The sequence below is a fragment of the Eulemur rufifrons genome, chromosome 7 (assembly GCF_041146395.1).
Source record: "Eulemur rufifrons isolate Redbay chromosome 7, OSU_ERuf_1, whole genome shotgun sequence".
NCBI classification, from domain to species: domain Eukaryota; kingdom Metazoa; phylum Chordata; class Mammalia; order Primates; family Lemuridae; genus Eulemur; species Eulemur rufifrons.
Window position 1 is genome coordinate 283665260 of NC_090989.1, and position 27357 is coordinate 283692616.

Below are 27357 nucleotides of genomic sequence, written 5' to 3' on the forward strand. Positions count from 1 at the left end.
GGCTGGAGGCCCTCTCTGCAGGACACCTGTCGGGAATGCCACCAGCTCCCGGCTGTGCGATTCCAGGGGCTCCCCGTGAGGACAGCCGTGCCGTGGCGCCACTGGACTCTGCTGCAGGGACCTCAGGCCCATCAGGCTTTGACGACCGTCAGTGTCCATCTCCTGAGCCGCTGTCTCCAGCTCTGACAGCTCTACCGGGTGCCACCTCCAGCCGTTCCGAGACTGTAAGACACGAACTGAACGTGCAGCTCAGATTCACGATGAGTTTTAATTGGCATTTGTTCCTCAAAGCATTTCTCAGCTTGGTCTTTATTTTATTTTATTTTTTTTTTTTTTGAGACAGAGTCTCACTTTGTTGCCCAGGCTAGAGTGAGTGCCATGGCGTCAGCCTAGCTCACAGCAACCTCAAACTCCTGAGCTCAAGGGATCCTCCTGTCTCAGCCTCCCGAGTAGTTGGGACTACAGGCATGCACCACCATGCCCGGCTAATTTTTTATATATATATTTTTAGCTGTCCATATAATTTCTTTCTATTTTTAGTAGAGATGGGGTCTCGCTCTTGCTCAGGCTGGTCTCAAACTCTTGAGCTCAAACCATCCGCCCACCTTGGCCTCCCAGAGTGCTAGGATTACAGGCGTGAGCCACCGCGCCCGGCCCAGCTTGGTCTTTAAAACGTTGATGTTGAGAAACAGTTGTTTCCTCCAACCCTGCAAATGGTGGATGTGTGGACTCTGTTTCCTGTGGTTCTTTCCAGAGCTTATCTCTGTTGCTAAGGCCTTGCCAAGTGTGGTCAAGAGCCACCCGCGTTCCCGTCACTGTAGTCCCCGGCCTCTTCCCCTAAGGCTCCAAGCTATTAGTTCTGCAAGCTGTCAGTTACCCAACAGCAGTTTTAGGGAATGTTCTGCCCCCGCCGCAGGGCTCAGCCGTCCTCTGTCCAACTGCACTCTGTCCTCGGCCAGCAGGTCCCATGTCCCCCTGCCCCGACCTAGGCCACGCTGCAGGTTTCCCTCCTGCTGTGGTTGTAGACACAGCCCCCTCCCGCGGCAATTCTTACGTGATTCAGGATCACCCCAGTCGGTGGCTCTTAAGCTTGGATGTGCATCGGTCACCTGGAGGCCTGTTAAAACGCAGAGTCCCAGGCCCGCTCCCAAAGCGTCTGACTCAGCCAGTCTGGGGGGAGGCTCAGGAACCCGCACTTCTAACAAGGCGATGCCCCCGCTCCCCGCCCGCGGAGCCCTGGTCTAGGTGAGGCTGCAGAAACAAACAGTCAGTCCCCTGCAGCAGGGGCTTACGACAGCGGCGTCTCCCGCTCGCATTAGAAGTCCAGGCAGCCCAGCCTGGAGCTCACTAGGGAACTCGCTTGTGGTGCAGCCGCTCCGTGGAACGCGGCAGGCGACACACAGGAGTGGACTGCTCCTTCAGGCTGGAAGTCACATGTGTGTGTCATGTGTGCTTAAGGTCACTGGCTGGGACGAGCCCCCTGCACCCTCTCCCCAGCCGCAGGGGCCAGGGAGTCTGCCCCTGGCACAGCTGCCCAGGATGGAGAGCGAGGCGCACACCGTGGCCTGGACGCCCATGCCTGGCAGGCCTCTCCGGCTGGCGCCCCAGGGAGACAGCTGTCCACGCCAGCCTCTGCCACTCCTGAGCAAGAGCTTCACCCGAGGGTGGCCGGGGCAGCCCCTTCCTCCCTCTTTCTGTGCCCACCGCCAGTATTTTGAGAGCTCCTGGCGTCCTGGGACCGCGTGTGGTCAACATGGGTTTGATGCGAGGGAAGGGCCTGGTCACACTGAAGAAGACGCCAATCACATCTGTTCACGGTGGAAACAGGAAACTCGATTTATTGAAAAACTCTTACAATTATTCCTTCGTTACACAGGTTTAAAATATTCTGAAACACCCTTTCCTGGGCATTACAGTTAAAACTTATGACACATCTCTTGGATTTTTAGGAAATGTACAATGTGTCATTTGACATTATATTTTAAAAGGGCCTGATGTCCTAGAATCTTCACCGTTAAGTTTTCTGCTTACCGTTTTTTTCTTCTCACCAACATCGTCCAATTATATTTATTGGGAGGAAAAAATAAAATTACGCCAAAAGAATTTCTGCAAATATAAGAAGTAACTTTATTGCAATATACGGTAGCTAGAGTGGTCTGGGGGGAACGGGACACATTTTGAGCTTCCATACGAATTACAGTGACCATGAAGGGACCGACAGAGGAAGAAAATGACAAAATAAAAGAACAAATCCGGTGGGGTGAGAAATCAAAACAGAATCACATGACCTAGACAAATTCCACAGGGCATCACATGACAATCCTCGATATGGCTTTTCTTTTGAAGAGAGGAAGGTGACAGTCACTACAGACGCTGGCATCCTGGGCTCCAGAGACTCTCCAAGCCAGACTTTTCTTTGGCAAGAGCAAGGCTTGTTTTTCCAGGGAAATTCGGGAAATCTGTGTTGGGGACGTGTTGTCAGTCCCGGGCTGCTCCGCTGGGGTTTCCTAAGCGGGAGCCGCTGCCGAGGAGGCGGGGGGTGGGCAGCCCCAGAGCCGCGGCAGCTCCGCGGGGCCCACGGTGGAAGGAAAGGGCGTGGCGCGGGGCCACTTTTCACAGTGCAGGGCTCACCTTTCCTGGCTGCCCCCGCGGGTCCTCCTGCCCGCGCACGGCGGCCCCCTGGCCTCGACGGACGGCGCGAGAAGGTCCCCAGAGGGCACCTTCCCAGCCCGGGCTCCAGAGCGGCGGAAACCCGCGGCCAGGACGTTTGCGGATGGAAGTCGAATTGCTTAGGCGGGAACGAGGAGCGGCTGGCGGCCCTGGAGAGACTCACAGAGTTAATTGCACATTTCTCCGTCTGCCGAGGCCGCGTCGAAGGCGGCCCGGCTGAGACAGCGCGGGGGACAACCGAATGGCTTCCATTCAGTTCTTGGAACAGACACAGAAATTAGCACCACAAACATTCGGCAACCGAATACAGTCTGCTCTGGTTACACCATGCACAACGCAGGAAGAGTCTTTTTATTTTGTGTGTGTTTCCAGATCAAGTAGGCACAACCCAGCACTCGTAACGGGCCTCGGCGCAGACTGGCCGCCATCGCAGCGCCCGTGCCCAGTGGGCAGGAGGGTGACCTGCATTGCCACAGAGTCCTCGGCAAAAACGCAGCCAGGGGAGGCAGCAACCGGGATGAAGGGAGCAGGGAGAATGAGGCCGGCCAGGTGCCCCAGTGTTGCCTTCAAGGAGATCTTAAAACAGATAGCACCACAAGAGAGAAGTGTAAAAAATCAGCACCAGTTTCGTTTAATTATCATCTACAGACAATGTGGTTTCCCTGCCCTGGACACTCTCCCGTCAGGCTGCGCAGGAAGGAAAATGGAAGGGGGAAGCAGTTGAAATCAACTGAAGTCTGGGTTTTCGTCTAAGTGCAGGAAGAAAAGGCAACAGTATCAAATTCTTTTTTCCTCCCCGTAACAAGAAAACTCCAGCGCTAATCGAACCGTGGTCTGAAAGGGGTGCTGGTGCCCGCTCTCCCGCTGCGGCGCGAGGCCTGGCCGCCGGCACCCCCCGATGACCGCACGCTCCCGGCGGGGAGGGGCGGGGCGGGACTCCCCACTTCTCACCGGAACTGGCCGTGCCCACAACCCTCCCTCCCCCGCGCTCCTTCCTGTGGGACCGAGGCTGGTTCCGTGCATGATGGAAAGCCAGGCACACTTAACATTTATAACAATACAATACAAATATTTACTTAAAACTCACAAAAACATAAGCACCTTTAATCCATCGGAAAGGCACATGCAGAATGACATTTGGCCTCGAAATGGATTGTGTTGAGGGTTGTTAAAAACGGAGGCTTTGGTGACGGTGGGTGACCTTTACGAGGCTTGCCTCAGAACACTTTTGAAGGTCAGGGAAATACACATCTTCAAGTTGGATTTAAAAACAAAAAAAGTGACATCCCAACACGGCAGCCCCACCCCACCCCTGCAAATTATTCGTGAACAGGACATAGGAGCGGGGCGGGAGGTGTGGCCCGCCCCCCTGTGGCATGTGGTGTAGACCGGGTGGGCACGGCCCCAGGCTGTGGTGCAGCTAGGTCATGTGATTCGGCTCCGGGGTGGGACGCGGCTCTTCCCTCTGTCCTCCCTCTGGGCGTGGGGTCCAGCGCCGCGGGGCCCGGGCGCGGATGAAGTCGGGTGGGAGGGGAGCGAGAAACCTTCACTGTCCAGGATCGGAGTGTGCACGGGACACTCACGAACGACGTGCTGAGGTCACGAGGTTGCGCTGGGAAGACCCGGGCTCGGCGGCTCCTAGCCCATGAAGCAAGCCGGCCCCACCTCAAATCCAAATTTCTGTGACGCTTCACCGAAGTCATTGAACATGATGTCCACGATGGGCACTTGCTCCACTTTGGGGGTGTCGATCTCCAGAACCGTCTTCTGATAGCCTTTCTTGGTCTAGGGGAGGGGACACAGGAGGCGGAGGTTAAGCACAGTGCGGCCCCCGGGGTAGCCCATCACCCACCACCTCGCCTGGCTCCGTGCCCCGACCCCCGCGCAGGCAGCGATTCACCCTGTTCCTTAGGGTACATGCTGGAGGGACCCTGCTGCCCAGGGCACGTGCTGACCCCATGACCGTCCCATGCATCCCCCGTGGGCGTCAGGGAGGTGCTGGGCCTCCCCCGAGACTTCCTGTACAGCTGGGAGGCACAAGGCAGGTCGAGGCCCAACCAACCCCACCGCCCCGGCCTGCTGTGGCAGGTTCTGCTTCCAGGCAGCACCGCCAGGACCCGGGACGGGCTACGGACAGGCGGGGCCCACTGCAAAATCACAATGGGGGCTCGTGCTCAAAAGTGAAGGATTCCAAGATGGCACCAGCAGAGCGTTGGGCCAAGCGATGGCCCTTGTCACACCCATGAGGCTGGCCCTGCCCTAGGCACTCAGCAGGCTGGGTCACTCAGAAGTGAGAAGATTTTCCTGTTCACAAGTGCGGGAAGGGGAGGGGACCTCACCATCTGGTCCAGAGGAGTACTGGGTAAACTGAGGCACAGAGTGACAGGGACAGTGCCCCGAATGTGAGGCCTGAAGGACGACTCAGCTCCCACCCCTTTCTCAGACCTGACAACCCTGTCGGGCAGGAGGTGAGCCCGGGAGAGGACGATGCCCTCGCAGGCCACGTCTCCCAGAACACAGGGAGCAAAGGCACAGGAGTATCTGGTGCCAAAAGCCACCCAGACTCAACTGAGCCTTCAGGACACTTACGAATGAGGCTGAACTGGCCCTGTCATCCACCAACTTCCCTTATGTCCGGGTCTTTCCCGTGAACCACATAGGATTCTGCCTGCCAACCTGTCTTGGACAAGTGGCTTTCGCTACCTCGGACTGAGACAAGACTTGCAATCTCAACTGGATCTGGGCCCAGGAAGAGTCTCCCTCCGCTGCCCAATCCCTGAAAAAGCCACCGAAGGGAAGAGCAAGCAGGAGCCAGCGAGGACTCCGTCCAGAGAGCAGTGTCTCCAGGACGCACCCAGCAGAGGGTGCTGGCACAGACCCCGAGGCCAGAGACCCCAACCTCAGTCCTGCCCCTGAGGTGGTTCACCTTCCTGACCAAGGAGGAAGGCAGGGCCTCGTGTTTGCGTCCCCCCACCCTCCGTGATGGTGTTAGGAGGTGGGGTGTCTGGGAGGCGATTAGGTTGAGGGGGGAGCCCTGGCATCTTGTAAAAGAGGCCCCCTCTCTGCAGCTGTAAGCCGGGGGGCCCTCACCAGAACCTGACCCTGCTGGCACCCGGCCTCAGACTTCCAGCCTCCAGACTGTCACAAATAAACGCCTGCTGTTTACAAGCCATCGGTCTCTGGCGACTTGTTAGGCAGCCCAGACGCACCAGACCCTGAGCAAGACACCCCCGCACTTCTAACTCTCAGACCGAGTGAGATAACAGGTGTCTGTTGTTTTAAGCTGATAAACGTTGAGGGCTAACGTGTTACAAGCAACAGATAATCAGTACACTCTCATGACTCAGTTTCCTCAGCGGGCACAGGGATGTCACCTTCGCATTTCACCCTCCCCCCAGGCCTTGTCCTCCCCTCACCCCTGCCTTGGCGAGAGCCTTTCTCCTCGCCGCGGCCGCTCAGGCTGGAATGGTTTTAAAGCCGGGATTAGAACAGCAGCGAGAACACGGGTTCTCCGGGGAGCTTGTTAGCGCTGCACAGCTCCGACCCCGCACCAGACGTGTGGAGTCAGGGGGTCTTGGGCGGGGCCAGGACCTGCGTTTTGCTCAATAGGCGTCTCAGACAATTCTGACACACGTGGCGCCCAGCCAGCCTTTGGGAGATGCTGTCCCAAAGGAAGTCACCACAGGGTGGCTCAGGAATGCGCCTGCACAAACGCTGACGGATCCAAACAACTCGGGTCTCAGGACAGCCCTGCCCTGTGGCCTTGAGCCTGCCTGGAGGTCGTGGGAGGAGGGCCAGGGCCAGGTGCAGCCTGCAGCTGCTCGGAAGGAGGTGGGCAGCAGGGGCTGGACACATTGGCCAAGACGCGTGGCCACCACGTCCTCCAGGTGTGAAGCCTTGGGAGGCCGCTGACCTCCTTGCCCTGCCTCCAGCCCGCAGGGAGGTGGCGGAGACCCCCTCTGCCTGTCCGAGCCCCACGTCCTCCGGCCTCTGCTCCCTGGCCCAGTCCGACCCGGGGAACCAAATGAGATGGCCAGGCCTGGCCTCCACCGGGCCGGTGCAGTCACGGGGCGCTGTGCGACCTCAGTGATGCGGCGGGAAGCCGGCGAGCACGGGCCTCCTCGGCAGCATCAGCCTCTCCCACCGGGGACAGCAGCACTTGCCGAGCTGGCGGGTGATTTCACCTGGATTTACGGGGCCCTCTGCTCCAATTACCAGAGCGCTTAGAAGGGGCGTATTTAGAGCAGGCGGCCGAGTGCGCTGTTACCCCGTTATTCCAGAGGCATAAATAGCCATTACGGGTGGCAACGGCCCCCGAGGGCCCACAAAGCCGCGCAAACAACAGGATTTATGTGCCGCGGCTCCTTGGCCCTCTTGCCGGGTGATTTGTGCCTCTCTGCAGGGCCCGCTCGGCAGCCCCGTCAATCAGGCGCCCCGGCTGATGGCGCCCGCGGCGCAATTCCAATTTCTCGGCCGTTATTAAAATATGAACCAAGCAGACCTCCGGGGGCCAAGGCGGGCCTTCCGGCCGCCAGCCCACGTCCGGGAGTAGGGCCTCCTGCGGGAGCCCCGTGATTAAGTGCGAGGGTGTGACTTTCCACTTACGGCTGAACTTTCCAGGGGTCTGGGGTGGGCTGAGCACCCAGGGGTCCAGGCCGGCTTCCCCGCGTGCCGTTCCCCACGGATGCCCCGCACCCACCCCAGCGCCCTTCCTTCCACCGGCATCTCCCTCTGGCCCGCTGCAGGGCCAGCACCCCTGCTGGCCGCTTTGGGGTCCGTGGGGGAGACGCAGGAGCCAGGTCCTCCAGGCCCTCGCGGCAGGTGAGGCCCTTTGAGATCCCTTCAAATCTCGACTGTTCTTTGTGCAGAGCTGCGGTTCTCCACGGGGCAGGGTTTGCCCCAAGAGACACGAGGCAATGTCTGGAGACATTTTTGGTTGTCATAATGGGGTAGGGGGCTGCTACTGGCATCTAGTGGGAGAGGCCAGGGTGCTGCCAAACATGCTCCAACGCTCAGGACAGCCCCCACATGGAGGAATCATCCGGCCTTGAATGTCAGAACTGCTGAGGCTGGGAGACTGCTCTAGAACCAGGTTTCCGCTGCGTGACTTAAGGGACCAGAACTAGGAAATGACAGGTGGGTGTTAAGGACAAGCCAACTTTATCTCAACTCTCAGAAGAGCTTCCTAATACTGAGACTTTGCAAGCCTGGGCTGTCTCAGGAGGTAGTGAGATCCCTGTCAGTGGAGGCATTCAAGGGGCAGCTATGCCAGGAAGGGGCTATGGTGGGAAGAACGCTAAAGTGGGAACCGGGAGACTCAGCTCTGCCATACCCGAGGGACCTGGGGCAAGTCACTGCACCTCTCTGGGGCTCAGGTTTTGCACCTGTAAACTAAAGTGAGGATCCGGATCAGTGGTTCTTACTCAGAGTGGGGAGGAGTTCCCAGTGGCGTTTGGCACAGGGAGGCTGGCGATGCTGTGCGCCCTGTAAACTGGTGGCCACGCCACCCCTGATGCTGACAGCAGCCCCACAGCACCAGCAGCTGCCGGGCCAGAGGAGGGGGCTTTTGCTCGTGAAGTCAGGAAGACGTGAGCCTGGCCCAGCCCCAGGAGGCAGGCAAGGCCAGGAGGTCAGGTTCTGGGCCCCACAGCATTGCTAGAAACTTCTGGGGCCTCCCAGTTTTGCAGTTGGAATGAGTAGGGATGGGAGTTTCCAGAGAAACTGGGATGGAAGAAGTTGAATCTTCCAGAAAGCTCTTCAGAGCAGCAGGAGCCCGTCTGAGCCAGGGTAGGGAGCCAGGGGCCGGCCTGCCCTCTAACTTCAAGGTCCTTAAAGGATGTGTCTTTCCACTGCCTGCCAGGGAATGTTCTCCTCTCCTGGAAATCTGCTCTGTTCCTTTCATCAGATGACACATACTGGGCCAACCAGCATGTTTACCTTTTTGCCAAGGAAGCCAGGAAGCTCAAAGCCTAATGCAGGGCTCTATCTGCTCAGGTCCTGCCTCTCTTCTATAGGTTCCTGATTTCTCTTCACCTCCATGCTTACTGCTTTGCACTTGGGGACCCATGCTGTCTAAAACTAGTCACAGGAGCTGGGGTACATCTGGGGTTTGTGGTGGGCTGGACACAACTCTGAGCTCTTTTTAGGCAGGACTTGATTTACTCCCCGAAAAGCTCTGTGAGGCAGGTGCTGCTGCTGTCCTCATTTGGGGAAGGCAGAGGCGGACTCGGGAAGCAGCCTGGGGCACGTGTCAGAACAGGCGCGCATGCCCGAGGTAAGGTGCCCTGGTGTTCTGGGGCTCCCTCCCCCCGGAACGGGCTCCCCCGACCCTACACGGGGAAGAGTTCTGCACGTCCACAGCCAGCCCCGAAGCACCGGCTCAGACGAATCCCAGAGGGCGGCGGTGCGGGGAGGGAGGCTGAGCCTGGGTGAAGGCGCCCTATGGCGGGTGCTGAGTGAGGAGTGAGCCCCACGGAGCCACAGGCACACGGTGTCACCCGGGGTGGGGGCCCGGGACACTCACAGCGCAACCGTCCACCAGGGCGCGGATGTAGGGGCTGTTGTCGTAGGACATCTCCTCGTCATTGGAGCCCAGGAAGCGGATGGCCTTGTCGTAGCTGCCCGTGGCTGCGTCCTGCCAGGCCACCGACTGGTAGCAGTTGTAGGTGACGTTCTGGTGGGCAGAGGCGCTCAGCAGCCGCAGGAAGGTCATCTGCACCACACCCACGGGGTTGCCCTCGGCGTCCACGTAGGAGAGCTGGTCGGGGGAGAGGAAGGGTCGGGGGTCAGGGGGGCAGGCACACACATGGCAGCAAAGCCCTAGTGCACACCAGGGCACGTGACCTGTGCCCTGTCTCCTGGAGGGCACTGCCTGGAAACACGCTACACCCCCAGACCCCTGGGGCCAGCACCCTCCAGCTCTCTTGGGGGCTCCCAGGAGCAAAGTGAAACACGCCTCACTCCTTCAAGGACTTAAATGACGCAGCCACTCCTCTTGGCCTGGTGGCCCCCTGCTTATCCTGCAGGGCTCAGTTCACATGCTACCTCCTCCAGGAAGCCCATCTGGGTTAGATCCTCCTGCACTTGCTGCATGGCAGCCCTCTCCCGTCCTGCACCCAGCACCTCCTTCCCAGGTGGTGCTCTGGCCCTGCCTGGTTTGCATGTGTTGCATGAACAGAGACCCATTCTCAAAAACACGTCCTGCATTAAGATGGGCCCTCTCATCCCTGCAACACGAGCACGCTGCAGCCACTGCTGGACCAGGCCAGACTTGCCTCCCCCAGTGGCTGTGGGGGGTGCAGGGCCGGAGAGCGGGATGAGGATGGAGGTCTCTGGGGCCCGCTCCAGCTGGACCACACTTCTCCCTGCTCCCCTGGCAGTCCTGTGCCCTCCCTCTGGCCTCCCTCTGCACGGCTCCTGCCTGCCTGGAACGCTGTCCACCCCCGCCCTGGCAGGAGCTGCCACCACTGCTGTCCTTTGGGCACAGCCCAGACACAGCTCCTAGTCTTCCTCCTCGCCCTCAGCCTCTACGCTGCTGTGGACCCCCAGTCTGTATCCCCAGCCCCCCTGCATCCTCCACACGAGTGCTGGTCCCTGTGTCAGGGCCCCAGTACCCTGTGTGACCCCGTGGCTGGACCGTGAGCTCCGTGAGAAGAGGAGCCAGGTACGTATGTCCCTATCGTGCCCCACGGCCAGCGAAGGAAGGTGCTCCTGAGATCACGTGAATAAAAGGAAGACCATCTGCTGAGCGCCCAGAATGGGCGACGCCCCGGTCAGGGAGCCCAGGAGAAGCTGGAGCCAGAGGGCTCTCAGGACAGCTGGGCGAGGCGCGTGGCTGCCAGGCAGCGGGGCCAGCTCGAGGGAGGCAGGGCCATGGTGGTGGCTGGGGGCTCAGGGGTTAAAGGATGGCTTTGGTGCAGCGCTAAACAAAGGCCACTCTTCCCCTTCCAGGGATGGCCTTCCAGCGAGCAGGCCTTCCTACGGCCGGGGCTCCGCCAGCAGCCTTGCTGTGCGGAAGGGGCAGCCCAGGACTCTGGTGACAGGACTGCCACTGAGAGCCCCGGCCCCACGGCAAGTCCAGGGGAGGCGCCAGGGAAAGATAACAGGCTACGTCTTAAGTGGCTTCTCGGGCGTCACCAGCTGGGTACCCAAAGCTGGGCTGTCCGGCTCAGCCAGCCCAGGGGCTGGTGCACGGAGTCCCAAGAGATGTGTCTCAATTTCAGCATCTCTTTTGCAAACTCGAGGTTTCTGAAACACTCAACGGTGCCGGGGACGAGGATGCTTCCTAGCCCCCAAAACAAGGCCTGTGCCTCTCTCCCCGCCCCGCAGGCCCCCGAAGGCCCCTCTTAGGGAAGGCCTGGCTGAGCAGGGCTGGGCCCACCCTGTCTGCAGCGCCGGGGACTGGGGAAGACAAACACCAGCGTCTGAGACCAGCTGTCCCCACCCCTGGGCAGCTGCCGCCCCAACACTATTCTGCTTCAGACCCTGGCCCCAGCCCTCCCCAAGAGACCCACGTGGAACACGTGAGGAATTTAAATCAACATTGCCGGGAGTGCGTGGGCCGGGGGTGTGGGGGGCAGGGGCGACACACTTCATAACCCGCTTTTTGAAGAGCTCCAGCTAGAGAGAACCGGAAGGAAAGAGGGAGGCCGCCCTTCCCGCCAGGGCTGCGGGACACACCGGGTCCCCAAGCCACCGGCAAACTCCACACACGCGGACGGGGCAAGGACAACTCAGGTGGCACTTGAGGAGGAAAGTGAGATACCAACCGCGGTCCGCGCCTCCGGAGCTCGTCTGGGCGGAAGTGACTGACTCGGGGAAGCAGGCATGCGGCGGGGGCGCGGCAGCACCGCCAGGAAGGACCTGAACCCCGGCGCCCACCCGCCTGCGTGGAGCCCAGACCCCCAGGGCCAGACGCGGCCTCCTGCGGGGAGGGGTCGCCGCAGCGTGGTCTCAGCGTGGCAGGGGCCGGGCGGCCCCGCAGGAGAGCCCGAGACCTTTGAGGGGAGACCCCCGCCGGTCTCCTGTCCACGGAGGAAGCTCCTAGAGCGAGAGGTGAGGGTGCGGGAAGACCCCAGAGGCAAGCAGGAGTCTGCACACCCTGCCCCCATCAATGTGTGACACAGGCCACAGTTGGAGGGGGCCACGTGGGCTGGCAGCCACGGCGGGTATTTTATAACTAATTCCTCTGAACGAGGATAGTGGACATTTTCCATTTTTCCCATTTTGGAGGGTGGGGAGAGGGGCCCTGGAGGCCAAGCGCCGGCATGGGAGGGGAGCAGGCGGTAACCCAGCAGGAACGCAGGACGGACCCTGCCGGCTCCTCGGCTGCTTCGCCCCCCACGGCCCCTTCCCTGCCTGCTCCTTTACGCCCACGTCCCCACCCTCTGTCCACCCAGGCCGAGTGGCCCTGGCCACTGGCCTCCTCCCCGAGTGCTGTCCATTCAGGTCCTTCCTGTGCCGGCCGCTCACTAGGAGGACAAACGAGGGGGAAGAGGCAACACGGCGGGAGGGGGGGAGGACAGGTGCCTGGGCCGCAGCACGCAGAGGGAGCCCCCGCACACGCGGGCGAGTGTGCACAGACCGCCAGCGTCCGGGCAGCAGCGGGAATGGCTTGAGCGTCAACAAGGGCACGAGATACTAAAGACTAGCCAGGAAGTGTCCAGGGAAAGGGACAGCGGTCTTTCAGAGGCGTGGACAGAGCAAAAGTGGCCAGAAGCCACTGCTCTCTGAATCCCTGGGGACGGGGGGACGTGGCCTCTGTGCCCTCCCAGAGGGGTGGGGGCTGTTGGGGTACAGCAATGACAGGGGCTGATGGTCAGGCCGGAAGCCACATAACCCAGGCTGGCTGCTGGGTGAGAAAGGACGTCCGTCCAGGGCCCCCTGGGCGTGGGGTCGCCACATCCCAGGAAGGGACTGAAGGGAAATCTGGGCTCTGATGGCACCTGGAACCCGCCTGCATTCTGGAAGCTTGATCCCCTAACTGGCTGGAGACCAGCACAGAACTTGGCTTTATTCCAGAGGAGGGCCCAAACCCAACCTGCGACCTGCAGGGAAATGCTGCCTGGTGCGGAGGCAGTGCTGGGCCCACACGTGGGTCCAAGCTGGCTTTGGTGTCTACGCCGGCCACAAAAGCAGCCAGTGTGGGTCTTTCAAGGAATGCCAAGCTGTCGTCCTTTCAGGGACGGGTCATGTAAGTGCGGCCCCCAGGAGTTAGAACACAAGCAACACAGTTGTGCAGGGTGCAGCTGAGAGCCGCACGGCCGGGTGGGCCGTCAGGGGTCCCTGGGCTGCAGGAAGAGGGGAGGGACGGCGTGGGTCCCGGCAAGAACTCGGCATAGTTGGGAGGTCAAGGATCCATTTCCTCTGACCTGCTCTTGGACTGAGCGGGAGCCCCCGCCCCTGGAGTCTCTGACCTCGGTTCCCAAGAAGCGGGGGCCGTGCGGTCGGAGGCGGTGGGCCGGCCTGGCGTGGGGCTCACACCCAGCTCTGGGCGCCCTAAGTCTACACTGAAAACCAACCGCCTACTCCAGGCTGCAATGAAGTCCCCTCGGGATGGGGAGGGTGGGAGGCGGGGACTCCACACCCAGCTGAATCTCGCAGTCACATGGCGTGGAGCGGTTTGGCCAAAGGGCAAGAGCAGGTGTGTCGCACGGTGGCCGTTAGTCCCATGCAGAGCCGTGAGCCAGCCTGAGCCACCATGAGCCAGCCTGAGCCGCCGTGAGCAGGCCGTGTCGCAAGCACACAGCGCCCGGTGGCCGGGCCAGGGTGGCCACTTACCAGGGAGCCGCGCTTGTACTGACTATACCAGGTGGCGGGCTGCTCTTTGGGCCAGCGGGCCATTTTACTCTGCAAGATACGAGACGGGCGGGTTTACAGCCACACCGCGCGGCCGCGAGAGGCACCTTACCAGTTTCCCGCGCTTGAATTCACTGAACCAGGAACCCGGGTTCTCTTTGGGCCAAGAAGTGATTCTGGCCTAAACGTCCGGTGGGGAGGCGAAGAGGGAGAGAAACAGAAAATGAAAGGGTTACTTCTCCCGCGTCCAGACACCCCCGCTCCCCGGCCCTCGCGCCCTCCGTCACATCAGGAGGCGCTGCGGCAGCACTCGCTGGGGGCTGGCTCGCCCGGGGAGCCGGGGCCCTCGGGGACAGACTGCGACGATGAAGATGAGGATAACAGCCCAGGGTGATAACGGCTGCCAGGCGCCTGCCAGGGTGCTCCGCGGGCAGGTCGCACCCTGCACTTAGCAGGCCTCGAGCACCGCGCTCGGCGCTCGGCGACTGCTGGGAGTGCTTGTTGGGTGAGTGAGTGAACGACGGATCCTTAGTGCTGACGGCAACGGAGGCCAACGTTTCCTGATGGGCGAGGGGTGTGTGGGCATCCTCTGCTGTCCCTACGGCCCGGGGGCCGCGCCGATTGTGCGTGTGGTGTGGTGTGTGGCATGGTGTATGTATGTGTGTGGTGTGTGTGTGGTGTGGTTTGTGGTCTGGTGTGTGGTATGGTGTGTGGTATGTGTGGTGTGGTGTCTGTGTGGTGTGGTTTGTGGTGTGGTGTGTGGTGTGGTGTGTGGCATGGTGTATGTATGTGTGTGGTGTGTGTGGTACGTGCACTTGTACTGTGTTTATGTGTGTGTGGTGTGGTTTGTGGTGTGTATATTGCAGTTTGTGGTATGGGGTGTGTGTGTGTGATGTGTGTGCAGTATGCCCATCCGTATTGTGTTCGTATGTGTGCAGTGTGTGTGGTGTGACGTGTGTGTGGTGTGTGGTGTGTGTGTGGTGTGGTGTGTATGTGTGTGGTATGTGTGTGGTGTGTATGTGTGTGGTATGTGCGTGGTGTGGTTTGTGCTATGGTGTGTATGCGTGTGGTGTGTGTGTGGTGGGGGTCTTCTCTAGGGACTGGGGACTGGGGACCCTCCTCCAAGCCCCTGCTGGTCTCCTGTTGACAAGAGACCAAGGCCGGCTCCTCCAGGGCCTTCCTGGAGTCGCAGCACGAAGCCCACACACTCCGTCACCAGGGACAGCCCCTGCCCCCTCCGGGAGGGTCCCAGGTGGGGTCTGCTGAGCTGCAGACACAGGGCACAGGCCAGCCGAGCGGGCCGTGGTGACACTGTGGGACGGCTGGCTGGGCAGCTGGTCCCTCCTCTAGGAGGGACGGCTGCTGGGCTGCACGAGCAGGAACAAGGCGGCCGCAGCCGCCCGTGGGTTTACTTGGGGCAGGTGTGGAGAGAAAGAGCCCAGGGGGCAGCCTGTCCCCAGCCTGGGCTGACGCAGGTCCCACAGGGCCCAGGCCCCAGTCACTCGTGGTGAGGAAGCAGAAGTCCGATCCATACTGACTCCCCAGCTTTCTCCTCCGAGGGGCCTTGTGCCAGGAGAGCCAGAAAAGGGGACCCACTGGAGGAAAAGGGGTGTCCAGCCTGCCTCTCGCCCCACTCCGAGCTCTCCCGCCCTCTCCCTTGCTTCCAAGTCTGCTGTTGCTGACACCAAGCTCGGGGACATGCGGGTAACTTCCTCCTGGGACGGTCCAGCGATGGGGCAAGTGTGAGCTTCACCCCCGCCTTCTGCTGTGAACCTGCATTTGAGGCCTGCAGCCCAGGGCCACCCGGGGAGGGTCTCTGTTTGCTCTGGGCCGAGCGGCCACGGCCCAGCCGCGGACACCTGGCGAAAAGAGCACGGAGCTGTGGGTCACCCAGGGGCCTCACGCTGCTGACAAAACACCAGCCCCGGCTGCCCAGGAAGCCACCGCGCATCGGGGAATCTGTCCCGCGAGTTCTCCAGCAGCGAGGCCATTTGCAGAGGACAGACCGTGAAAGAGGGCCGAGAAGCAACATCCTCCTAACTGAACTCCGTCCCGGCCTCCGGCCAAACGGAAGGAAGCGAGAACTGAGGTGGAAGGTCCCGACGCGCGAATCCTCTTTCCGCAGCGCGGGAGGCTGGCTGCTAGGAAAGCAGGTTCCGGAGGGTTGACAATGTCAAGGTGGGGGAGGGCACACATGCCCGAGAGCCCCACAAATCTCCCAGCCAGTGTGCCGTGCGCCGCCAGCAGGCTCCGACCCAAGGGGGTGCTGGCGCTCACCACGTTTAGGCTGATTTAGGGAGTGACGGGGTGGTGGCCCCCAGGGAGAACTTAGCTCTCTCCCTCCGGCAGGAACTGCTCCTGCGGGCCCCGAGGCCATGGGGAAGCTGCAGCTGTGCAGCGCAGCACACGTGTGTGCTGGACCCGCGCGGCAAACAGGCCGTGGCCTCCAGAAGACGGCGGCCTCCAGCTGGGGTCACGTGACAAGAGTGAGCCTCCGCGGGGGACCTCACGGAAGAACTGTCTGCTCAGGCTCACGCCGGCTTGAAGGCTGGAGTCCTAGTCATTGTCCCGGTTACAGAAGGGACCTCATCCTCCTCCCTGTCCTGGGCCAACGTGGCCCCTGCCCCAGGTGCTCTCTTGAAGGACAACACAGGCCCGCGCACATGCCTGCCTCACCCACAAATCCGTGTGCACACACACCCATCCACACAAACTCCTGCCGCAGAGCGGAGGCCCCGGAAGGGCTATTTATGTGACATTCCACAAAGTCTCAATGACTCAGAACTGAGCTACTCACCCCTAATTCCTTACTATTACAGGCAGACTTTAAAGCACTTGGTAGGGACTGGAGCAACCCCATGGAAATCAGCCGGTACTCAGCATTTAGGCAGGGGTAGCTTCCAGATGTCTTCGGGTCACTTTATTATACTTGTCCCCAAATTCCCTCACAGGGGTTTCAGAGGGTCTCCCTGAGTCACCTGAGAAAGGCTTTTCACCTAGCAGGTGAAGTCCCCACACTGGGTGGCAGGTGGAAAGCCTCAGCCTTCCATAACCCAGGCTGCATAAACCCATTTTACTGACAAAAATTCTCTTCCTAAAACAACTTCAGGCCTACTTCTAGAAGGACACTCACTTATGGAACTGCTCGGTTCCTGGTTTTCAGCCTTCAAGCTGCGTACACGAGACACACGTGAAGCCCTGAGCCTGCCCTGTCACGGGACGAAGCCTGCCGGGCGAGCGGGGGACACAGGTACTCACCCCCTCCGACTTCTTGTCCGGGAAGACGCACGTCGACCCTCCGGCCGTGAAGTTGCAGTAGACTTTGAAGGAGTCCCTGGAGCACCCTTGGTTGGGATCTACCCAGTATTCACCTGGATTTCCGGGACAGGGAAGGAGGCAGAATCACGAGAACTGCTCTCCGGGTGGTTCCGGAAGCCGCTGTGACACTCCAGTTCCTCAGGTAAAATGCCGGCCAGCGCCACAGCACCACTAACACGGGACCCTTCTGGGGCTTGTTTCACTGTCGGGCCCGTAGACACATGGACGCTCGTTCACCAAGAACCCAGAGGGAGTGTGGAGCACGTTGCGCACATGCTCTGGGGACAGGGGCGGGGCGGAGGGGGGGGCGGCTCACTCTCTGGGTGGACAGAAATGCAGAGAATGTTCCAGAATGAACTCTGGCAGTTCATGCAGGTGGAATCAGGGTCTACTGGAATTACAGACTCCCTCGCATCTTGTAGGAGAAGCATTCGCGCTCCCCGGAGGGAAGGCGGCCAGTGCGATTTTGTTGTGCAGCAGGTGCGGGATTTGTTGACAGTGGTGTGTTTGGGATTTGGCGGTAAACAGGGTTTAACGCCTGCTCGCCCAGGGACAGGCCTGACACCGACCCCGACGCACACCCTCACTGGGGCCTTGCTATGTGCCAGCCAAAAGCACGTCGCGGGCGGCCTCAGGTCACTGTCTTCCCACGGGGAGTTTTCACTCCCACCTGGCAGGTCGGAACACGAGGCGGGGCCCGCAGGCTACTGCCTGAAGACGGCTAAGATGAGCCTAGAACCCGGCTGTCCAGCCTCACAGCCTTGGCCTCCTTTCCCTGCCTCCTAGGACCACACTGCCTCACCCCTGCCGTGCCCCCGTGGGGTCAAATGGGGGGAGCCCCCTGCTCTGCACCCTAAGACGGGAGGCGGTGCCTGGCTGCTGTCCTCGCCACAGTCTGTCTGTCCCGGGGCCCCCGCGGGGCCAGCCCGCTGCCCCGGCCCTCACCGTCGGGGAAGTCGGGGTGGCAGAGCTGCAGGTCCTTGCAGGTGCGGGCGGGGTTCTGCTGCGTGCCCAGCGGCCGCTTCATCTGCTCGATCTCCAGCTTCAGCGAGTTGAGCGAGCCGAAGATCTCCTCCATGCCGTCCGCGTAGTCCACGTAGCTCTCGCCGTTGCCGTCGTCCAGCAGCTGGCTGGCGTCGATGTTCCGCCGCGTCCTGGACGCCTGGATCGGCAGGGGCTGGATGACCTCGCCCGGGGGGCCCTGGGGTGCAGGACAGGGGAGTGGTGGGTGGGAGGGGATGTGAGGGGGCCCAGGGTGGCAGGGGCCACCCGGGCAACCTGGGCTACACAGACATCTGTCTATCCCGGCCCTGGCTCTGGAACATTCCACGCCCCTCCCCTCTGCTGGGTTTCTGCCTGCACTGAGCGCCTCTCCCTGAGCCTTGTCCTGGGTGCCCTGAGGCCCAGCCCCTCCTGCCTCTGTGGCCTCGCACCCTGTCTGCTGTCTGTCCTCAGCTGGACCAAGCTTGTGGAAAGCGACGGGCTCTCCCCGCTCCTGTCCCTGCAGCCCGCCGGGGCCAGTGGGGGCTGCTGACCCAAGAGCCCTCCACCTCCAGGCGGCCCCGGCGGGCAGAGACTGCACGGCCAAAGGGGGCGCCCCTGGCGCACTCGCCACACCTGGTTTACCACAAGCTTCAGCCTGCACCTGGGGGCCCGGCCTGGTGCACCCCATAGGCACGCACATGCACGTACCATATACACACGTATGTACACATGTGTGTGGACACAATCTCTCTCTCTCTCACCTGGCCCACTATTATTCCCAGGGCCAGTCGGCCTGTGAGCCCTGTGGACAGGCCTGTGTGACTCAGTTTTCCCTGTTGCACCCAAGGGACAAGCCCTCCAGGGACGAGCCCCCAGGCACGCGGCACAGGTTTCAAGTCTCAGGAGGGAGCCCCACAAACAGACGCTTCCCACGAACCCCCACCAGCACCCTCCCCTCCACTCCAAGAAATACGTACCGGCGGGCCGGGGGGTCCGGGGTGGCCTGCCTCACCCTTTGGGCCAGTTGGACCCTGGAGAAGGAGAAGAGAACCAGCATGTGGTCACAGGGGCACGAGATGACTTTGAATCCACCCTCGGTTCTAGAATGGTCCCCGGAAACCCGTGTGGGGGAGGGATGGGGACAGCAGAGACCCCTCCACACTCCTGCACGCCCTGAGACCAGAATTTGGGGGACAGGGTGCTTCCTACGGCAGGGGCAAGCGGCCCAAGTGCCTGGTCTGAGATGTGCCCAGGCAGTTTGGAAAGGGAGGAGGAGCCCAAGAGCAGGGCCGCCCTGAGCGCAGACGGGCGTCCAGGGCGGTTCTCTATAAGGGGACCACGCTCAGCCCTGCTGCCCAGATCAGGGCAGTACTTACCGAGGAGCCCTTAGCACCTTTTGGACCCGGAGGACCCTGTAGGAGCAGAGGACAGAGTGTTAGAGAGCAGGCCCCGCATCTCTGGGCCCACCCTAACGATCCTGTCCAGCCTGGACTTCACCCCCTCGTGCCTGTGTCCCCTACCGATGAGTCTGCGTCCACACTTGCCTGGTGGAGGCAGGGCAAGGCCAGGGCTTGGCTGGCGCTCGCCCCACAGAGAGGCACAGGGCTGCCCTGCCTCCCTGCCGAGCTGGGACTCGGGCGGCACCGAAGGACAGGGGAAAAGAGCACGCCCTGGTCTCAGCAGGCTGGACAGATGCGCTCTGCCTCCTCTCCCGCTGCACACAGCAGGGGCCGGCCGTTGGGACACCACACGCCCCAGGGCCCAGCCTGCACAGACTGGTTGGGGGCAAGTAGAGACTCGGGCCTCTAGGATGCCCTTGGGGTACTATCTCCCGGCAATGTGGGGGGCCCCAGGCTGGGGGGCCAGAAGAGGGGACCTCAACTTTTCAGGTCTGGGTCAGGCCAGCCGGCTCATGCAGATTTGAGGGCCTGGAGAGCCAGACATTGTTTCCCCACCTCCCCCAGGTGCCCACAGACCACAGACAGGTGTCCTCATTCCCTGAAGTGCCCAAAGGCAGAGGCTCCGCCCCCAGCTCCCCAACCAGAAACCAGGGCCCAGTAACCCCGCTTCCTTGCTCCTGTCACTAAAAACCCCAGTGTGGGGTTAATGGGCAAATGTACCCTGGGGTCCCCGCTCTGCTGCCTAGGTGACTGTACGTAACCCTCCAGCCCTACCGAGGCCCAGACCCCCTCACCCTTGCCCCCACCCCTCCCAGATACACACCGGCAAGCCAGGGGGGCCGGGGGGCCCGAGTGGGCCAGAAGGACCAGTGATACCCTGAAAAGGAGCAGAGAACGCAGGTCGTCACCCTCAGAAGAGGAGGAACTGTGGCACGGTGTGTCACCAGGTCCCCCAACCGTCTTTTCCCTAAGGCAACGCCCCTGGCCCAGCACAGCCGTGTCTGGGCTGCTCTCTAGTCCCGGGGCGGGAGCACTGTCCGGGGAGCAGTCCACCCGGGCTGGCCTGAGCATCACCCCGAGGCTGACAGCCCCTAGCGCTGCTCCCCGTCCGGGCTGGAAGGACTCTCTTGCACCCGCAGGGCCACGGGGAGGTGACTTTGGGTTGAGACATCCCTTTTCACACTCACTCCGACGCCCCGGCCCTGACTTGATCCTGTCTGTGTCTCTGTTCACGGCGCTGGTGTCCCCACTAAAAGAAGCCCGGGGTGGGCAGTGAGCGTCCTGCAGTCTTTTCCTTTCTGTCTGTCCTGCCCAGCCTCTAGATGTGCTTTTCGCACCCTCGGAGCACATGACCTCTGCTCGGACCCCCTCCCCGGCTGGCTCCTCCCCGCGCAGCTCAGGGTGGTGGTGCAGAGCAGCTGCCGAGAGCTTTGCCACCAGCGCCCGCGTAGCGGAGGGCACCCCAGAGCCCCTGCACCCGAGCCCCAGATTCCACACAGACTGTCACCAGGGCTTAAGCCACGAGCAAGGGTGGCGGAAGGCCGACCGCCAAATGTCACCGGGGAGGCATGCTGTCCTCCCTGTCCTTGGTCGTGCAGGGACGACTCCGGCTTTGGGCCATTCCAAGCAGCCCACAGATCCTCCAGCCTGCACCTCTGGGTCAGCCCCTGCCTCAGCAGCACGGCCGAGACCACGGTGCAGGTTGGGGACGAGTGAGCGAAGAGGGTGGGCACAGAGGGTGCTTCCCTTGTGGCCGTGGGGACCTGGATTCCTCCCTGATACTCAGGGTGGCGGGGCCACCGCATCTTGGGCAGCACTCCTCTGAGGGTGCTGCTATGCCTTGGGGACACTGGCCAGTGGGAAATGGTTGGTGGCCCACGAGGACAATGGCCCATGGCAGGGTTTCCAATAAGCTCCGCACCCCCCGCCACCCTGCAGCTGCCCCTGGGCCCCGCAAGGGGGTCCACTTTGCTCCCAGCCTAGGGACTCCGCTTGCTCCTGCTCTGTCCCCTGCGTCCTGACACCTGCCAGGCCCGGCACAGGTGGAGGTGGCATAGCTTACTGCGCACGTGTGTGCCCTGCACACCTTCTTGGGACGTGGCGATGCCCACGCTAGATGAGGACAGGTGGCCCTCATGGGGGAGGGGTAGAGGCACAGCATGTCCCCTCACCCCTCTCTCCTGTCTCTGGGACACATGCCACCCTTCCCAGGCCAGGCCACATTCACGTGACTCCCAGCCGCAGGGCAGGGCGAAACTCTCTGGCTAGGGTTTCCTCGGCTGTGGTTTGCTGAGGCTGCAAACTCCAGCGGCTACAGTGGCTTCCAGGAAAGCCTGGGGTCCGCTGCGTGCACCTGGGGCAAGGCAGGAGGAAGGGCACAGACGCCCAGGCCCTGCGCCACGGTACGGCGAATGCCACTGACAGCCACTGTGTCCTCCTGGGCACTGGCTGGGTCAGAGGCTCTTGCCCACTCAGAGGCAGGAGACACGTGATCTGACCCCTGAGTCCCTCCAGCTCTGAGGCCACCACGGCAACGCGGAGGGGACACTCCCTGCCGGTCAGCACAGCTCCCCGTGCCCTGGGAGAGCCCGTCCCCCACAACGGTCTCTGTCTGCAAAGTAGGACGCCTGGGTCTGCCGGACAAGAGGACGTCCTGCCAGGCTCTGATCTGCCTCAGGTCCTCTGGGGACTAGAGCCCCGGGGTTCTTAGCTGCTTCTCGCCAGCCCAGGGCAAGACGACATCTCACGCACCTGTTCTCCCTTAGGACCCGGCGAGCCCTGGGGGCCGGGGAGGCCACGGTCACCCTTCTCACCCTGTTCACCCGGAGGTCCGATGAGCCCAATCAGGCCAGGATGACCCTGTTGGAAAGAAAAGACACGAAGGGGCATTTGCCTCACACCTGGCTACAGCGAGCCAGTGGCTGCAGCAGGACAGCCCTGCCACGGACACCACGGAGCCACCGGCGAGCCACCAGCGAGCATCTTCTGGAAGGGAACAAACTGCAGGCACAAGTCACGCCTGAAAACAGATGGCGACACAGACACAGCCCAGAGGGACGAAAGGGCTGCTCCGGAACGGGAATTTTTATGTCTTTCTACATGTGTCCTCTCTCCTTGGCCAGTGGCGAGTGTGTATGCCTGCCCTCACAAAGAACTGGAACAAACTTTGAGGACTGACACAGACGGACAGCCGCAAGAATCACAGAGACTATAGTCACTTGTTATTTCCTTTAAAAAGAAACAGCCACGGCATGTGCTTTGTACGGTTGTTTATGTGCTTTTCTACATGTTTATGTAGCCTGTAGAAAGCTCTGGAAGGATCCCCCAGCTTTCCCTGCTTTGGGGCTTGGGGGTGGGTGGGGTAGACATTAGAGGGAGAAGAGACCTCGTTGCCTTCTTTACGTACAACTCTTTGGCCTGTGAGTACATTTTACGTTTGTAAATAAGTCAATGTAAGTAGCAAAAAATCACCACCCGTTAAAAGGTCAACGGGCTCCGTCCGCTGCCCAGCCCCCATGACACCCGCAGGGAGGCCCGAGGCCACCGTGCCCAGGGCCAGTGGCTGCTCCTGGGGTGCCAAATGCCCTCCAGCGGGGGCCTCGGCGCCAGCCAGAAGGTTCCCTGCCAGCTCTTGGGGCTGTGGGGACCTCCGGAACTGCCCGGGGCTCCCTGCAGGTGGGGACAAGCCTCCAGAGCACAGGTCCATGTCCCCTTGTTTGACTGACCCCCAGAACCCCTCACAGCTCACAGCAGGCCCAAGACAACACAGGGCCACATCAGCAGCCGAGGATATGGGAGGTGGGCCTGGGGTCCCCTTACCTTTTCACCTTTGGGACCAGAGTCTCCTTTAAGGCCGGGGAGTCCTGGGGGACCCTGTGGGAGGAGGGAGAGGGGTCAGAGTCCTCATCCCAGAAGGTTCAGGTGGCAAACCCGCCCCCACTGCCCTGGGGAATGTCACTCACCAGAGGGCCGGGGGGACCGTCTGGGCCTGGGGACCCCGGGAGACCTTGTTCACCCTGAAACACAGAGACCCGCCGCGTGAGTGCCGGGCCCACACCTCTGTCCTCGGCAGCCCCTGTGCCTCCCGGGCCTGCCCAGCCCGCTCACCACGGGGCCTGGGATCCCGCGCAGGCCGTCGGGCCCCGGCTTCCCAGGGGCGCCCTGCGGGCCGATGGGGCCAGTCTTCCCAGGGGGCCCTTCCAGGCCGGCTTCTCCCTGCAGGGCGGCAAGCACAGAGTGGCATCCAGGCTGCTCCAGTTCTCCACACGGCTATGCAAGCTGCCCTGGCCAACGCTCCATCCGCTAACTTCCTCAGCCAACAGGCTGCCCAGCCTCCCTCCGTCCACACCGACCACGGCCACAGTGGCCACAGCTGCCATTTCCCACACAGGAGCGGAGTCTGGAGACCCCCACCACTGTGTCATTTAATGACAGGCATCCCCAGGAGGGAGGTGATGGTACCATCCCGGGCCCACCGGTCACCTCACTTCGAGGATGGCCTCTTGTGTGCTCCAGGGGCCAGGCCCTATGATAACTGCCTGCCCCCCACCCCCCGTCTTTCCCTTGGCCCCCTGCGGCGGGCACCGTCATCATCCGCATTGCAGGGGTGGGCAGCTACAGTGTGGCCGGCTCTCTGGCACACTGGGACTCCGCCCTGGGATCCCCAACGCCCGCACCCACTCGCCTCCACCCCCGCAGGCCTGGGGGAGGGTAGACCGCGGTGCCAGGATCAGACGCCCGTACCCCCAGCCACACCTGCTGCCTCCCACAGAGAGAACCGGCTCTCCCCTACAGGCTGCCCGTGAGCCAGGCCCCCAGGGGCCACTCCCGGCTCTGTGGCCTCCTCTGTCCACATGCTGCCCCTTCCCACCCACCGCTCCCCTCTGGAAGGCCCGTGCATGGCCCAGCACAGCCGGAACGTTACCTTGGCTCCTTTCTCTCCCTGTCTGCCTTCAGGGCCTGCGGGGCCCGGGGGACCCTGGAACAAGTAAGGGGACAACAGTGGCTTGTGTGGCCTGCAGCACCAGAATGATGAGGTCAATGTGTGGACACAGACAGGCCTGGGCCCCAGGGAGGGGTGCAGGGTGTGGGTCTGCCCCTGGCTGCCACCAGCACGGACGCAGGCCCTCAGCATGGGTCCCAAGGACCCCAGTCCCAGAGAACAGCCCCGTGGGCCGTCTGCAGAGACATCTGACGCCGCGAGTGCCAGGTGGCATCTGACGCCACGAGTGCGGGGTGGCCTCCCAGGTCTGGGCGCACCAGGCAGCTCCGTGTATTGCAGCAGCGGGAAATGACTAGATCATCCGCTGTGTAAAGAACGCCTCGTCATTTGTCCTGAGTTTTAGGTAAAATCTGAGCCGGGTAAAAGGAGTCTCTCAGCTCTGCGGCTGTGTTTCTCCCATGATGGGTATTTCGGACGGTGTCAGTGAGGCCTGTCCCACAAGGTGCAGCCACATGGCCCCAGCGGGTCTGCCGTCAGACGACGCGGCAGGAAGCTGAGCGGGGAACACACTCCAAACGCAAGCGTCTTCCCCACCAGGGCTGCTTGGAGCACCACGGCCCAGCCCAGACGTGAGCCAAGGCGGTGAGGGCATCGGGGTGCGGGGGACAACCGTCATGCAGGGCGTTGACACCAAGGGCTCACTTGCAGAACTATTTACCCTTTTTCCTGGAGGCCCGGACGGACCTGGTTCACCAGTGGGGCCCGGGGATCCCTGGTGTTGGAGAAAGAACACACGGAGTATTAGCACCATGCCCGCCAGACGAAACCGCGGCAAACCTCACAGAATCTCAGTCTAATCCGTCCTCGGCCAGCACGAGAGGTCCTGAGAGAGGGTCGCCCGGGACTGCCCTGCTGCAGCCCCACACTCCACGCACGGCCCGGCCCGCAGCCTGGCTGCCTGTTGGAGGAGAACTTTCCCACCATGGGCGTGATCCTCACCGCAACCTGGCGCAGGGGGTCCTTCGCATCCCCCTACACAGAAGTGGGGACACGTATTGTCCCCAGGGCACAGGCCAGCATGTGGCGGAATGGGGACATCTGTGGGAGAATCTGGCCCCACAGCTGTGTCCCTGACCCCTTCTTTGCACAGCTGCCCATGGCAGACCAGTGACACGGCCCTTTGCCCTTGAGTCCATGATTCGGGCAGCAGTTTGCCCTGCCGGGTGCAGGAGGGGGCGAGGGAAACCCCAGAGGCCCCAGGGGCCCCTCCAAGCCGCATCCTGTCCAGGGGCCTGTAAGGGTCGATCCACCCCTGAGAGTGTTTACGACACGCTGCAATGTCTAGTGCGAGCTCAGTCAAGGCAGGAAGGGCCCGTGGGTGGGGTGCTCGCCCCGCGAGGATGGGGGTCGGGGTGCGGGGAAGCACCATGGGGGTTGGGGTGCGGGGAAGCTGCTACTGCTGGGTGTGGGGGCGGGTCCTGCGAGCCCCGGCGCTGTGAGCAAAACACTGCTGGGACGAACATGCCACGACGGAGCACGCATTTTTCTGTTCTGAAAAGAGGGTCCGTAGCTTTTAACAGACCCTCAGATGGAGCTCGCCAGCTGCTGCCATGGTTGAGAATCACACGAGGGGCTGGGCTCAGGTTTTTCTCAGAAATGAACTGGGCAAGCTGCAAAGTGCCGGGAACACACAGGCACTCCCACCACGACGTCGGGTCGGGCTGTGGACTCACCGTCTGCCCAGGTTCACCGTCGTCTCCTTTGTCACCAGGGGGACCATCTTGACCCTGCGGGGACAGAACCAGGCTCCTTGCTGACTTCGACAGCACCCTGAGTTCACCCACTAGTGCCCAACGCATCCTCAGCCCTGTCCCCAAATCAGATACACCCTGGCGCCAGCACATGGCTGCTCAATGGGGGACACGTTTTCTCCATCCGATCATCGGCACGTGATACCCCTGGGAGAGTGTCACGCCCCAGCGAGACCTCAGCAAAAGGAAACCACCAGAAGAAAGGGGAGAGGGGCTGTCAGGGGCCACAGGAGCTGTGGGGATCGAAGGGCTTTGCCCTCGTGGGCACCTACCGCGGGGCCGGGCTCTCCGGGGGGGCCGGGATCTCCAGGAAAACCCACTGGGCCCTAAAATGGAGAGAGAGAGAGAGAGACAGCCATGGCCGTCAGCCACCTGCCAAGACCACACTCGGCCACACAGTCACTGCCCCAGAAAACTACCTGCCACTGTCTGGCTCCTAGAGCTGTCCAAAAACTCTGACACCTCGGGGGACACTATGACCCGGAAGCCCTGTCACATGCAGTGTCTCATGAAGCCAGCAAGCCTGGCCGGTGGGCAGGGCTGGGCTCAGCCGGTCTCTTGCTTTCCAGAGCACGTAAGGGGCAGGCGTCCTGCCCACACGTCCATTCCCCGGGAGATCCAGGTAGAGACCAAAACCTGGACCTTCAGGTTTCTAGAACATGCCTCTCCGAAGCCACTCCTGATGCCAAATCAGGGCAGGCCAGAGGCGGGGCATCCCCCAGGGCGACTGTCGTGTGTGTCCATGTTGGCGGCTGCTAGTCTGTGCAGGGAACCCTCCGGAGCTTTCTCCTCTACCCACGCCTGCCCTCATCTCCACTAGGTCGTGCAGCAGCTGGTGTGCAAACCTCTAGACTTTGGAGAAATAGCCCCAAGACATACACGGGTCCCGAAGCCATTCCCAGAGCACAGCACGCGCTGGCGACAAGTCAGATGCTCTGGGGTGCAGGGATCCCCAGCCCCGCTCCGTGGGCCCCCAGCTTCACAGCAGTACTCACGGGGCTGCCTTTGGGACCGTCGTCTCCGGGAGGGCCTTTGGGTCCAGGGGGTCCAGCAGCACCAGAAGGGCCAGACTCGCCCTTCTCTCCCCTTTCTCCTTTGGGTCCCTGGAAGGCAGAGCCAGGGCTTCAGGGCTGGCACCGCAGGCGCTGGTCTGCGGGTGCCTCCTGGGTCCTCAGCACGCCGACAGCCTCTCCAGGTGTCTGCTGCCCCAGCCCAGGGGCCAGCTGCTGCCCGTGTGTGTGCCCGAGATGGCTGCGGAGCCCGGGCTTTCCGGGGCTCTCTAAGGCCAAGACCGACTCCCAGGTCAGACAGCAGCAGGGCCACGGTGCTCAGATGGGGGCGGCAGCTGAACACCCAGGAGGCCTCGGCCACTTGCTGTCCCCAGCTGCCACCTGGGCCCAAAAGCCACCCTCGAGCTGGCCGCACAGTGAACGTT

At 61.9% G+C, this 27357-nt stretch overlaps 1 protein-coding gene across 2 annotated transcripts in view; it reads right to left on the reverse strand.

Moving 5' to 3' along the window:
- Positions 1-2051: 2051 nt before the first annotated feature.
- Positions 2052-27357, reverse strand: part of COL5A1 (collagen type V alpha 1 chain) — a 153850-nt gene continuing 128544 nt past the window's right edge. The window contains exons 50-66 of one of the 2 annotated variants that reach the window (XM_069477046.1): positions 26918-27025; positions 26195-26248; positions 25845-25898; positions 24830-24883; positions 24094-24147; positions 23277-23384; positions 23132-23185; positions 22989-23042; positions 21921-22028; positions 19993-20046; positions 19146-19181; positions 18747-18800; positions 17731-17986; positions 16726-16838; positions 13450-13518; positions 9194-9427; positions 2052-4455 (exon numbers count right to left, since the gene is read on the reverse strand). In XM_069477046.1, the coding sequence (XP_069333147.1) occupies positions 4309-4455; positions 9194-9427; positions 13450-13518; positions 16726-16838; positions 17731-17986; positions 18747-18800; positions 19146-19181; positions 19993-20046; positions 21921-22028; positions 22989-23042; positions 23132-23185; positions 23277-23384; positions 24094-24147; positions 24830-24883; positions 25845-25898; positions 26195-26248; positions 26918-27025 (1611 nt within the window). In that variant the 3' untranslated portion in view covers positions 2052-4308. Of the gene's footprint in view, positions 4456-9193; positions 9428-13449; positions 13519-13579; positions 13649-16725; positions 16839-17730; positions 17987-18746; positions 18801-19145; positions 19182-19992; positions 20047-21920; positions 22029-22988; positions 23043-23131; positions 23186-23276; positions 23385-24093; positions 24148-24829; positions 24884-25844; positions 25899-26194; positions 26249-26917; positions 27026-27357 lie in introns of both variants that reach the window. The other variant, XM_069477044.1, reaches the window with a different exon arrangement.